The sequence below is a fragment of the Vidua chalybeata genome, chromosome 2 (assembly GCF_026979565.1).
Source record: "Vidua chalybeata isolate OUT-0048 chromosome 2, bVidCha1 merged haplotype, whole genome shotgun sequence".
In the NCBI taxonomy this organism is placed as follows: Eukaryota; Metazoa; Chordata; class Aves; order Passeriformes; family Viduidae; genus Vidua; species Vidua chalybeata.
The window spans coordinates 15,321,089-15,334,644 of record NC_071531.1 but is presented as its reverse complement, the minus strand read 5'-3'; the positions used below and the strand labels follow the sequence as shown (position 1 = coordinate 15,334,644).

General features: G+C 37.3%; 1 protein-coding gene across 4 annotated transcripts in view; it reads right to left on the bottom strand.

Moving 5' to 3' along the window:
• SH3KBP1 (SH3 domain containing kinase binding protein 1) overlaps positions 1-13,556 on the bottom strand; it is a 210,228-nt gene that overhangs the window by 42,430 nt on the left and 154,242 nt on the right. For all 4 annotated transcript variants that reach the window (XM_053935584.1, XM_053935585.1, XM_053935586.1 and 1 more), the window contains one exon: positions 8,819-8,913. In XM_053935584.1, the coding sequence (XP_053791559.1) occupies positions 8,819-8,913 (95 nt within the window). The remainder of the gene's footprint in view (positions 1-8,818; positions 8,914-13,556) is intronic.

The following is a 13,556-nucleotide window of genomic DNA, read 5'->3' as shown; positions in this document are numbered from 1 at the left end:
CTCAAATCTTAAACCTATCCCAAAAGCCCCAAATCCTGCATGGATCCTTCCCAGCTCCTGTCAGTTCTCATTCCTAAGCCATACAGAACCTTACATCTGATAATGCCAGCTGCATCTCTCAAAGTTTAAGGAGTCAAAGAGGAAAATTTTTATTTATCTGCAAGCTCCAAGGCTCTACTAAGAAATCCTCATGTCAACCCTCTATGGAAGGGAAACAGGAGACATAGTTAGAAATTAGACATTATTTCAGCTCTGGTTACACTGCTCCTTCCAGGCTGTGGTTTTTGCTGGAAGGCACAACAAGAAGACACCTCTACAGAAGACAAAGAGTGGTCAAAAATTGGCTCAGGTTATTGAACACTGCAAAAAAGAAACTTGCTGAAAATAATGAATGACCTGCAATACCCACGACATTAGAGCAGAGAAATTAACAAAGCAGTTGTATTTTTTCTGTTAAATCTGTTTCAGGCTAGGTCTAATCTTTTGACTTTGCATTCTGTGACTAAATATTTTAATCAGTAATGAGGCTAAAAAGCTTTGATGAAATATTTGTACAAACAGGAAGAATTAAGTTGCTTATTGAACAAAACCATCTCTTCTGAGGATTCACTTCATTTGCAGTGTTCAGTCAGCAGAATTATCGTGGAAAAATAAATATGTTCCACATCATAAAACTCTAACACTCCTATACTCAAATTAAAACTAAATTAGCCAACACAAACATGAAAGGTGGTGCTAGTAACACACATAATTTATGCCTCTCATGAGCCAAGATAAAATATTTATGTAATTACATTTGCTGTATTTAGAAAGATTATAAAAACATAGAACAAAACATTTGAAAGATTATTTAACACTATTACTACTTAGACTGAAGACATCTTAGGACCAGGGTCCTAATTACAATTACTAGTTACTTGGCACTATATGTGCATTTTTACTTCCCCTTGAAATAGCTTTCTCTGCCCTGAAAAGGCTGGACTTCAGACAATACCATCAAACCTGCAGGTGAACCCAAAATTCAGAATAAAAGAAAGGATGAAGCTAAGCAGTGAATGTAAAGCCCACACTGTGAGCAATAATCACAGTTTTCCAGACACCGCAGCATTTCAGCAATATTTTTTCTAAGTAGAAAAAAAGATTCTTTCCTTTTTTATCTCAAAATATGTCACCTTTTTAGTTTAGCTTGGCTGTGTTAAACATACATACAAACAAAACGCCTTTCAAGTTATGCAAATCTTGAAGCATTGCATGCATGAGGGATCCTGCCACTTTACCTACATAGCTTGGCATGAACTTGTGTCTGTCAAAATTCAAATTTGGGACTTCCCATGAACAAAAGAAGCCCCTTCTTTTGAAGTCACTGTTGTAGCATCACAATTGGTGGTAACAAAACCAGGAAAAGACAACTTCAGTGTGTACTTTAAAAAAATAATATTATAAATACACTAATGAGATCAGCATTCGAGTGCTGGCTGTTCCACTCTCCCTGGACTAATCACAGGCTTAAAAGCTTATTTAAGTGCTTAGCTCAAACATTTGTGTTTCAGCAATATTTCTGAAGATACCAATGAAAAGTAAGCTGCACCTGGTTCCCGAATAAACATTGTTAGGCTTTGTCTCTACAGAGACCTTAAAGCCCCACTGCTAATCGCAGCAGCCAAGAAATGCTGCAAGATACGACTAAGTGTTACAAAATTATTTATAAACATTTAAAATTCTTGGCCAAGGTCAAGCAATAGACTGTACTCAGAGTCTATTTTCCATAATTCCATAATTTTCCAGTATATAACATAATTTCAGAAAATGAACATATAATTACCTGATCATCAGTGTGCCCACAAGTTTTATATAAATGCTTTATATCACTCATTTGAGGAAGCATTGATGCTTCTGTGCAGTGACATGAGTTTTACCCCAGGCACTAGCTGCACACATTGGAGGTATGTCAAACAGGGCTCCTTTTCCAAGACCTACCCCAGCTGCCATCCCTCACGGCTTGAAATCCAGAAGGGATCCAAACCTTCGATTCCTATTAGTCAAAACCTACAGAAGAAAGTTTCAGGTCAGGGAAAAGTGACCCTACTGCTACACCAAGCTCTCAGCAAGCTGCTGGGACAGTCCCACTCCTCCATCACCTGTGCCTGCTCACACACCCCTGTGTGTCCTGTGGTTGCCAGATGCAAGGTGAAAGGGCAGGAGAACCATCCCTTTTAGCAGCCACCTACCATCCATCACGTAAAACTGCACCCTCAGCATGCAAAATGTGCTAAATAATTTCTTGTATGGAATCAGCAGTGTGATACAAGCAGGTTTCCCAGTCAGAGGAGGAGGCAGAATGTCCTGGGGGAATAACTGGTGCCAAGGGAAGTAGTGAAGGGTAGGGGACAAGGAACACAGAAAGCAGATTAGGCACGGCTATTAGGCCTGGCCAATGATGAATAATTCATGGATATCTCAGAAGCCTTTATGGTATTGTTCTTTCTGAGGGAAATACCTATTTATTTCCAGAGGCAAGAAGTAAGTGCCTTTATTGCTTACATGCATCTCTATAAACACAAAACATCATAAAAGATTTCTTAAAGCTATCACAAAAGCTTTTTTAAAGCTGGGCATTATTAAATGCTTATTTACTGTTTTCCTTTCAGTTTCTGTATGCAAGATTGCTGCAGAAGTTACAAATGTGCAAAATATCTTGTATTAAAACCCCAAAAAGGGGCATCTTCATCACCAAATATTCAGTGTCAACAGAAGTCCATTGTGTTACTCTGACAGAAAGCCTTTTTTCTTTTATTAAACCAGATCATACTTTAACTACATAATTTTTTTTGCATGGTTATATTAGAAAACTATTTTCCAAAAATGAGTTAAAAGCTTGATTTTAGTTGTCAATCAAGGAAAAACAAGATTACCTGTCTATCATGAAATGTGACTAATTTTTTCCTTTCTTTCATAGGAAGAAAGATACAATCTTAAATTTTATTTTGAAAGAGACAGTCTTAAGCTACAATAATTATGCTTGGAAAATTCTATCTTCTTGCCAATTAGGTGTATTTTTAATGACCTCAGATATTATCACTCTGTTGATTTGTTTTTACCCATAGAGGCGAAAATAGCGAAGACTTCATCTTAATAAGGAAGAATTAGTGATACCTACCTATTAGCTCATATTTAAAGAAAAACTTAGAGCTTTTAATTCCTTCACATATTTCAGTAGCCAAGGTTTGTGAAATATGTGTGTGCTGTTTGTAATTAAAGGTGTACAGAAAAATTCAGCAATGAATAAAACCCCACAGAAACAATTTCTGGCAACCCTAGTGACTCCCCAGCCCAGCAAAATGTTCAATTGAGTATCAGCAAGTGTCCTTCTCTATCACACTGTCTGTGTCTTTCTCCTTCCCCTGCTCATGGCCTCAACTCACTGGCAAGATCCTTTAACATAGCACTTACTAATTTCATCCCTTTAGGAGCCTCCTGCATCTGTCAGAGCAGCTGTTTTCCTTCACAACCCTGCCCAGATGAGTTTGCCTTGCCAATGGCTCAGCTAAAGAAAGTGCTCTGGACAATTACCTCCTGCACCAGGATGAGCATTTAAAGATGTTGTAAGAGAGAAAAGCAGTAGAATTGTTTTGGCAAAAGGGCCACGCTCCAGTAACTGCCTATAAATTCAGTCAGGGTTAAATTAACTGCCTCATGGCTACCCTAAGGATTGGGCAGTATTAAAGGCTCTGCATAAGGCCAGATTCCATGCTCTTACAGGGACAAACACAGAGAGCACCACTGCAGCAGTGAGAAAAGGACATGAAGAAAGAGACTAGCAAGACTGAATCTCATTGAATTGTTTCCTTATACTCTCTACCCACCTGTGCTTACTTGTCTGTCTTATCACTTGACTGCATATGCTTCAGGGCAGGAAGTTGCTAAATGCACATCATTTTGAATCACAAAACTTGCAAATCTCACAATAAATTATTAACAACAACAGCAAAAGCTGTTACAAGCTTTGTAAAAAGTGGTTGCCATTATGTTAATTTTTCAAACCAGGCTTGTGGCTCTTTGTCCCCCAGCACAGAATTAAGTTCTACAAAATGGATTGCCATTAAATATCTCATTAAACATCTAGACCAGATAAATTGACATGTAAAATTTTCACTAGTAATTATCCTGTTGTATCTCTCATGATATGCAGTAACTTTACCAGTACTATTTGAACAGCATCAGAAAAATCACCTTATAAATTCAGAATTAGCCGAATTGCCACTGATATCAGTGCTGTCCACTGATAATAAGGGTTCAGATGAGGACATCTTTCCATTGCTGCTACCTTTTCAAACTTGCAATTATTTTTTATAAGCAGCTAATTTTATTTATACAGACCATTTTCACTCCTGGAAACGAAGTGGTCTTTACTGTCTAGAGTTCAGATAGATTAATGCACTGCAATGAAGTCTTCTTTACATCCTTGCGATAAAACTGCTTTTGAATGAGTGCACAGCTGCCAGTGTGTGCTTGATGTATTTGCTTTGAAATTATGTAGCTATTTCTATTGATTCCTCACACAGGTAATTTTCTGTGTGCCAGTGAAGTCTTCAAAATCCTATGCCTTTTGTCATAATTTATCAAAGCTATTAATAAATTTGTAGAAAAGTAGCTTACAATAGCTATGTCTAAGAGAGCTGGAATAAAAAGTCCTGTAAAATTTTCATGATGACAGTTGAAAATGTCACATGAATCTTCTGCTGCTTAGAAGAAACTGTATTCATTACAAATACAATCTTCAAAATGAATATTTGAGCATGATAAAAGACCTGCTTGCCACTCTCCTTCAGCTGCAGGGTGCAGTGATTACCAGTGTTCTTGCCCATATCCAAATGCTGTCAGGAGTATTTTGAAGACACTAAAAAAAAAAATACCTAAGGAACACAAATGTTTGACAATACAAAAATAGCCTACAGAGTCAATCTCATGGCCTCTTACCATTCATAATTTTAACCTTATGAACATACCTAATCATCAAAACGCACAATCATCTCCTTAACTGTACAAGTAAAATTACTGTATTTTGCTTTTTATTCTCTTTCTTTCAAAGGTGTATTTTTCTTAGACTCCTTTTTTTGCACAGCAAAGGTACCAGGTCTATTAGTTTATTGCCTTGAAGATGAAGTTTTTACCTTCTGTTACAATTCTGACCAATATTTTCAGGGTTTTTGCATTATTCGCATGAAAGAAGTAAAGCACTACCACTTTCCCACTTTTTAATAAATAAAACATCTTCTAGTTATTTACAAGGGTATTTGCTTCACTGAGGAAACAAAGGAAAGAAAAACCTTTCCCAGAAATTTTTGGAATAGATGTATGTGAAGTTTCTGCTTTTCTTCAGTCTTTTAGGTATATTTTAACTAAGATATGTTTGGACTCTATCTCATAATGTATATTTTCCAAATAATTGGCAATTATTTTTGGTTATCAGTTTTGCATAATGCCATCCTTTACTCTATATCTCCCCAAATACATACCATTCTGACCTGCAAGTGATCAGCCTCTACTGACTTTCTTCAGCACTTACATAAACTTTCCAGCACGCTCTCCATCTGATTAGGGAGGTCACTTGTGATTCTGCAAATCTGTTCAAAGTATTCTTTAGCTATTTCAAAGAAACCTCAGATATTCAAATTCTTTTCTCACAGAGACCTATTGGGAAGTTCTGATCAGCTTGTGATTCAAGATCTCAACATCCATCAAAACAGTGAGAACTTGAAACACAGTCTGCTCTTTATATTAGATAGATATTTTACGATCTTGATTTTATGATCTTGACAAAAGGGACTTTTACAACTAATTCACCTGAATAAAAGAGAGAAATCTACTGTATTCTAATCCCTTTTATCTATGGATACTGTTAAAATGGTGATATTGAATTCTGCATTTACTGATTCTACACCTTTACACAAAATTAGGTCTTAGCATTTTAAGAGAAACATTAGACTAACAGCTTCCTCACATGCCCATTGTGCACCTGTACCCAGGCTCTTGTATTATATTCTTTAATTATTTATTATTATTTATTATGTGCATTAGTATTTTTATTATTGATAAATTTTATTATTTATTTATTTTATTATTCTTGTATTTTTTTTCTTCCCATTTAGCTCATTTGATCCATCCCCTTTTGTTTTAGCATCTATCAAGTGTTATCTCACCTTCATGCTTTTAAGATTGTTTCATAAGATTTCTCTCCCATTCTTCTGTCACTCATTACTTCAGCCACTACCACACATTCTCACCAATGCTGTTGTTTTCAAATAAAAGCAATTTCAGCATGAATTAAAATTATGAATCTTCAACTCTCCTGTGGATCTAATTGTGGAAAAACAGCCTAGTCTAGTGACAGACATTTTATGCTGGGAATCTATATCAATTTTTGGTTTTAGTGATTTCAACAGAATACATTATTTTACAATAATGCATCTGTGGTTGTAGGAAGTACAGTGACACCCATCTGTTTCCTTGGAAGTACCAGTCTTCTCTCCTTGAGTCTAGAAAATTGGGAAGAATAAATGTTGCCTAATGCTTTCCAGCATAGAAAGCAAATCTTGCAAAGCAATTAATTACAAATAAATTAAAAGAAACTCTGTAATCTGATAGCAAAGCAAAGCCATGATAATAATTTCTGAAGGATTCCATATGTTTCTCTTTGATGCCTCTTAGTCAGCATGGCTCATTAACTGGTCATGTAAGTGTGGTGATTTGAACTTCAGGTAACTCTCTAGCGGAAGCCATTGGTGGGCAGAAAAGTGAGGCTGACTTGTTATTGCTGACTAAAAGAAAAATGACAACAGACATCTGCTTCAGAAGATCTGGACTAAAATAAAGTTACTGTATTATGTGGTAGAGCATAAAGGAGATCTCACTGTTTTCAGAACTCTACAGCAAAGACCCTGATTCCACATAGCCTGAATTTTATTTTTTAACTGTATTAAAAACAGATGAAGAAACCCAACGAGTCTGACTGATGAGGTCTGCAAAGGACAAAAGGATCTGCAAAGTGCTTAACCCTTGTTAAGAACCATTTCTTCAGTGGCCCAGATCAGTTCTGACAGTGCATAAAAAGGCATCCCTAGAGAAACTCCAGGATTTTGAGCATTGAGATCCCCCACTCTCTAGAGATGTGGGTTTATGTAAGTGCTCATAGATGTGACATGACACAGAAAAAAGAAGAAAATTAAATAAAATGTCTGCAATGGCTTGATATCACTAGAGAGTAGAAGGACAGGGCTAGAGAATAGAGTATTTACTATTCCAAACCTTTCTCTGTGTGGTTTGGAAAACTGATCAATGTGGTGAAATCATCAGCTTAGTTACTATAAAAGATAAATACCCTTCCACTGTGAGGGCAGAGGCAGAGGGAAGAAGAAAATGAAGAAAAGCAAGCTAATGAAATCTCACACAGAAACCTCAGTAATGTAATTGTCTTTTTATCTATGCTTGCTGATGAACACAGCTCCACCCAGAGACCATCCAACTTGGGGAATTAAATCATTCTGGTCAAAAAGGCATAAAGTGGACAGGAGCAACATCTTAAAAGCCATTTTCATGATCAGAAACACTGTTAAATACTCACATGAGAACATTCTAAATCAGGTAAAGCTACACAGCTCTACAAACAAGCTAAACAAAATTCAATGAGGGCAAGTCATTAAAGGATATTTAATGTACACAATTATTTTTACATTTGCAGTTTCTCTTCCTACCAAATGTGTGATTACTTTTCTTTGGGTACATGCATATTGTTCAAGACAAAGGTGTCCTCTATAGCTTCGTATGTGGCAAACAGCCCCAGATGGACTTCCCAAGATTTGGGTTTTTTTTTTCACCCAGTGCCAAATTGTTCAGTCAAGTAACAATTTCTTATAACACATCAATTAGAGAATTAATTATTTTACTTTCATATAAGCACAAGCAAAAGTAGCAGTATTGTGTACATTGTTATGATTAATCTTCCTCATGGAAAATCCACAGCTTTTTCTAGTTTATAGATTTTATTCCCCCACAATTATTTATGTCCAGCAATCAAAAACTTTTAAACAAATTGGAAAGTCTTTAAAAAGGAGCAGGAAATTAAGTGCACCTAAACTATAATCTGTTCTTTGTAACATGGTGCACAGCTCTTCTAAACGAAAACCAACAGTTTACTCACCATCTCACTCTATGGCTTTTGAAGATTTAGTATAAATCCTGGCACTTTTTCATTTCTAATCTTGAATAATTTCACATAATTTTAGAAAAAAACACAGATGTAAAACGATTTCTTTTTTGTTCTGTCATCTTTCTCTGCTTTACCAGAATATTAAGAGTGGCTAAATTTTAAATGTTTAGTTCAGTAAGTTAATTTAGGCACATTACCTCAATCTAACACAAAAATCTAATTCACAATTCCTACAAGAAAAATAACTCATTCACCAAAGGGAGATATTCAAAGCTGTTGCTTCCTGAATCTTCCAGTTTATTCTCCAAGCCGTTATGTTTGTTACAGGGATCAATTTACAATTTATGTTGATCTGCCAGCACATTCAAATTAAAATTAATTGTATACATTTGAGTACACATTGGCTGTTCTTTGCTTAACATTCATTATCAGGGTAAGGCTCTACAAGAGGAAGGGAGATATAGAGCTCTGAAGTCTGCAGAATGTTTCATTGTCTAACTAGCATTGGTTTAGCAACAACACTATAGGCACAAATACGAATTTTATGGCAATTAAATTATGTCAAATTTAAAAACTGTATCACTGCTTATAGGAGAATAATATTGCTTTTACCTTACTGATAAGTGTGACAACATCACCTTCCCGGATTGTGAGTTCATCATCGTTCTGTGCTTCATACGGAAATATCACTTTGCAATACTCCTTGTCTGAAAGGAAGAACATTCATTGTGATAAATTACCACTTTATAACAACTGCTTATTCAAGGGTGAATAATCTTCATAAAATATTCCATTAGTATCTCTTTGTGCTGCCTTATTTCCTTGCCATCTTTCTCTTTGTATTTTACACTTTCATAAACAACATGAAATATTTAAAGAACTGCACACTGATAAGCATTCCCACACACGTCATCCAGGGAGTCAGCTCTGTAGCCCCTAGAACCAATATCTCAAAGTGAAATTGCTCCAGACAGCAACTTGCCACAAACTCTTTCCCTTAGAGTAAGCCTACATCTGACACCTCTTTCCATAGTTCCACTGGTATAGCCTCCCACCAGACTGCATAAACTGGAAGCAAAAAGGACTCAGTAGGTCAACATAGCTTATCTCTCCCCTTGTGTGCAAGAAAGCAGATATATATGAATCTATAAAGATGGTACAACAATAAATAATACATTAATAAACGTTAATGCATTAATAACTAAACCACCTGTACACTCAGTGTAAGAGTTTTGAGAATTACTCTAAAGATTCCTTGACCCTTTTTCCTTTACTGTCTATAGGCATCATCTCAACTTTCATCTGGAAAATACAGAAGCCAGCACTCCTACTCAGAAATCATAAAAAGCAGTTCTCATGAAAAGCAGTTACATGTTGCTGTGCAACAGATGAGTATGTCAATGTGCCTTACAAATAAAAAGGGAATATGTTTTACAGCTGTTAAACTATGCATAAAAATATGTGATACTCTAAGACAGCAGGTCTAAAAGGACTAAGTAAACTACTCTACTGTTTGTAGAAGGGCATGTGATTTTGTAGAAATATTCACCTCACTCTAAATGTCTCAGTTTTGATGACCTCTGTGCCTAGTCAACTTCCATATTGAATGCAGAGAAGTACTGTCAGGCCAGAGAAATACAAATTAATTTGAAATAACAGGATTTATTCTTTTATACTTGCTATAAAGAGAACCTGCATTATCACACTTGAGGGTATCTGAGACTCCTCCAGCTTCAGCTGCCCAGACACTAAGTGCCTTTTCAGACACTTGTGGGCATGTAAGACACATGCATAGTATGGCTGAAGCTATGGAATTTCCAGGTCCCTCTGGCCTGACAGCTGGAGGCAATTCAAAACAAAATACCCTGGGGGTATCTCAAACAGCTCCAGATACAAGCTACTGATTTCAGCCCCCAAGCTTTGGCCTTGTGTCTAAATTTAAATTCAAGTATCTGATGTTAGAAAGCAACCTAGTCAGTGCACTAAAGTCAGTGGAGATCAAGTCACTAAAATGAGTGAAGCCTTGAGAGCCACTCCTGACTCCAGGCCAAACACCCACATTTTATTAGCTGAACCATGATTTGAACTCCCTGGACAGCAGTGACAGATGTCTAGTGGGACCACCCCTTGAAAAATCCAGATATCAAACTCATGATTATAACCCAAACTTAGGGCTCTGACACATAAGCTCCCTCCAAACTTCTACAGTTTAGTGAGAGGAACATCAGCTGTAAAGAAGCAGCCCAGAAATGTGCATCTGAAAATTTGCTCTCTGTAAGCACCATCAGCCTGAGAAATTAAATAGTACTAGTAGGGAACAGGAAAGCTCTTCTTCAGTTCACACACTGTCACTCAGAAACAGCATGAATTGTATGTGTCATTGGTTCAAGCAAACAAGAACTTCTTAGGCTTCACAGATTTCTTATTCTGAACACAAATATTTGAATTTACCCATGACCATTACAGTTGGTTTTCTGGCCATGCCCTGTATTAGGTCTGGCTGAGATGGAGTTAATTTTCTTCACAGCAGCCCACATGGTGCTGTATTTTTGATTTGCGACTAAAATTGCACTGGTAACATGCTGGTGTTTTGCTGTTGCCTGGCACACCTACACAGCTTTCTTTTTTTCCCTTTTTCTACCCCCCACGTAGGCCAGGGTGAGCAAGAAGCTGGAGGGGACACAGCAGCTGACCCAAGATGAGTAAAGGGGTTTTCTGTGCCATATGGCCTCCTGCTCAGCAATAAAAATGGGTGGACTTTGGGGGTGTTTCCATTCCTTGGAGACTGGCTGGACATTGATCTACTGTAGGTGGTGAATGAATTGATCTACTGAATGGTGGCTGCCTTTGTGTTGCCTCTTTTAATTTCTCTTTCACTTATTTATCAAACTGTCTTTATCAATTGATTTTTTTGCTTTTGCTTGCTCTGCTTTCTCCCTTATGGGGAGCAAGTGGCTGGGTGGAGCATAGCCTCTGAAGAAACAAAATTCAGATGAAGACAATGAACAAAAGTTTTCAAGGAAGAGAAATGAGCACGGGAAAAAAATCCTTTTCCCTGTTCTGAAAGCAGAGATCACTATGAAATAAACATTTGGTGACTTTTCCAAACCACTGGGCATGTGAGAACCACCAGGTCACAGCTCAGATTTAGAGGACAAATGGGGTGTCTGACTGCTGCTTTATTGCATTCTGAGGAAGGGTTGCGATGTCTCCTTGTGGACTTGGCTAGGATGCTCCACCTGCTCACTGCCTTGTCTTTGAGACAGTATAACAACATTTTATGTAAAAGCTGGTAGAAAGCTGACACACACTAACTTAGGTGGATGCAAAGCAGCATGTAGATAAATATGAGATTCAACACATTTTACACTTCAGTGGCATGCTACCTTAAATTATCATCGTGGGGTTTTTCCTATTCTGAGTATATCCACACTCTGAAAAGCAGCTGTGATAAATAATAGATTCAATGAATTAGACCAGAGTTGATGTAGATGTAATACTGCACTAAAGAAGCTGAGTGCTGCACACTCAGGCAAGTCTCTAGTTACGGGGAACAGGCTTAGCATTTCTTTTTTGGGATACAGAACTGCCTGGATTCTCAGAGGTAAACAACACCTGAGCCCAAGAAGGATGATTCCAGAACATCCGTTCTCAGACACATCCATTGATCCTCCATTCAATAACAGCATCAGCTGAAGTGGGAAGCCAAGCACGAAGTACAGCTAAAAAACTGCAAACAGCCACCACAGCATCTCTCTGACAGGACGCCTGCAGTGCAGCTTCTGCTCAAGGCATGGATGAATCCCACATGTTTCAGGTTAAAAAATGCTTTGGATAGCAAAGGGCTTGGGTATCCTGAGTCCTGTAACAGCTAAGCCTCCCTCAGGCTTGCTATTTGAAGACTGGGTATTTGAATTGTCTTTCAGGATGAAGACCCTGATAGACAAAGAGTGGAGAGAGTGCTGTGGTATCAGCATCTGAAATATTAGTTGTTGATCAGGAAGTAAGTTCTCTCTAGCAGATAGATACACATCTTGTCCTTCTAGTTTTGATGTCAAGAACTCTGTTGTCCCATGACCTGTCCATTCTCCCCACCAAATTCTAAACCTTCTCTTTTCTTAAAAAAAAAAATCCAAATAACGGCAAACCAATGAATTAAACTATAGAAAAATATAAAAAAAAATCAACCAAACAATGGTTCATAAAGAGCCAGGAGACAAACTTCTGAGAGGCACAAGAGGGAGCTGGGGGGCATCCTGTGCTCTGAATGCTGGCACAGGAACATAGATTGAAGGAACAGCCACAGAAAAAGAATACAGTTTATGTACAGTGGAAGTCTGGACTTCTTGAGTACAGTTCAGACAGATCTACAGTAAATCACTGAACCCACTGGATCATGCAACAGAGGTCTCAACATCACAGATGGGTTGGGAACAGTGTAAGCAACTGGACAAAGTCAGCTTTCAAACTTCTCCTAAGGGAGACCAACATGATTTAAGCAAGCAAAAATAAAGCAAACAGAACTCAAAACAAAGCTAACAGAATTTCATATTATTATATGAACCTTTAAAATTAGATTAATAAAAGCAGAGAAAAATCTAATAGGCTATGTCACATCAGGACTAAAATTGTCCTTACTCAGTAGGGCACAATACCACAGGACAATGTAGAAGTACTTAATGTTAACAGTCATGTTTAGATAGGAAGGAAGAAAAGAAAAAACTAATTTCAGACACAGCATTGTATAGACCACACTGGAATTTGCTGAATTTGGGATTTTCCAAATGAGAAAAAAAAAAACCCAGAAAAATACTAAAAGTCAAAACAATATGTATTATTATATGCCTGGCAAATAAACTTAAGCCAAATTAAAACTTCAAACTAAGATACCAATACTCAGTATCCCTCAGCTGTAGATTATAAATTTCATATTTACATTTGACATCCAAAGCTGGATTTATACATCACAGACAGTTCTTCCAGAAGCCTCTTTTTCTCCTCCTGACCTGGTATAAATATACCTGTTAATAAACCCCCAGCAGCAGATATCTTGGAAACATTAAGGGAGGAGAAAAGATGATATCATGAGCTTTTCAGTCCTGTTTTATCAGTTGAGCAGTATTTTACTCTGTCAGACCACAGTCTCTCACTGCAAACTCACAGCTCCTCCCAACCATGGGCAATGGGCACTGCTCAAGAAACTGAGTGAATAGATAAACCTAAAGAAAATGAGATATTTTATGGGGGTTGTTATAATGTATCTTTGTGCAACACTGTTTGTCCCCAAGTTGGCAATGTGGCCTTTTTGATAAAGTCTCAACCCCTCAAACAATCACTGTCCCAAGAGGGA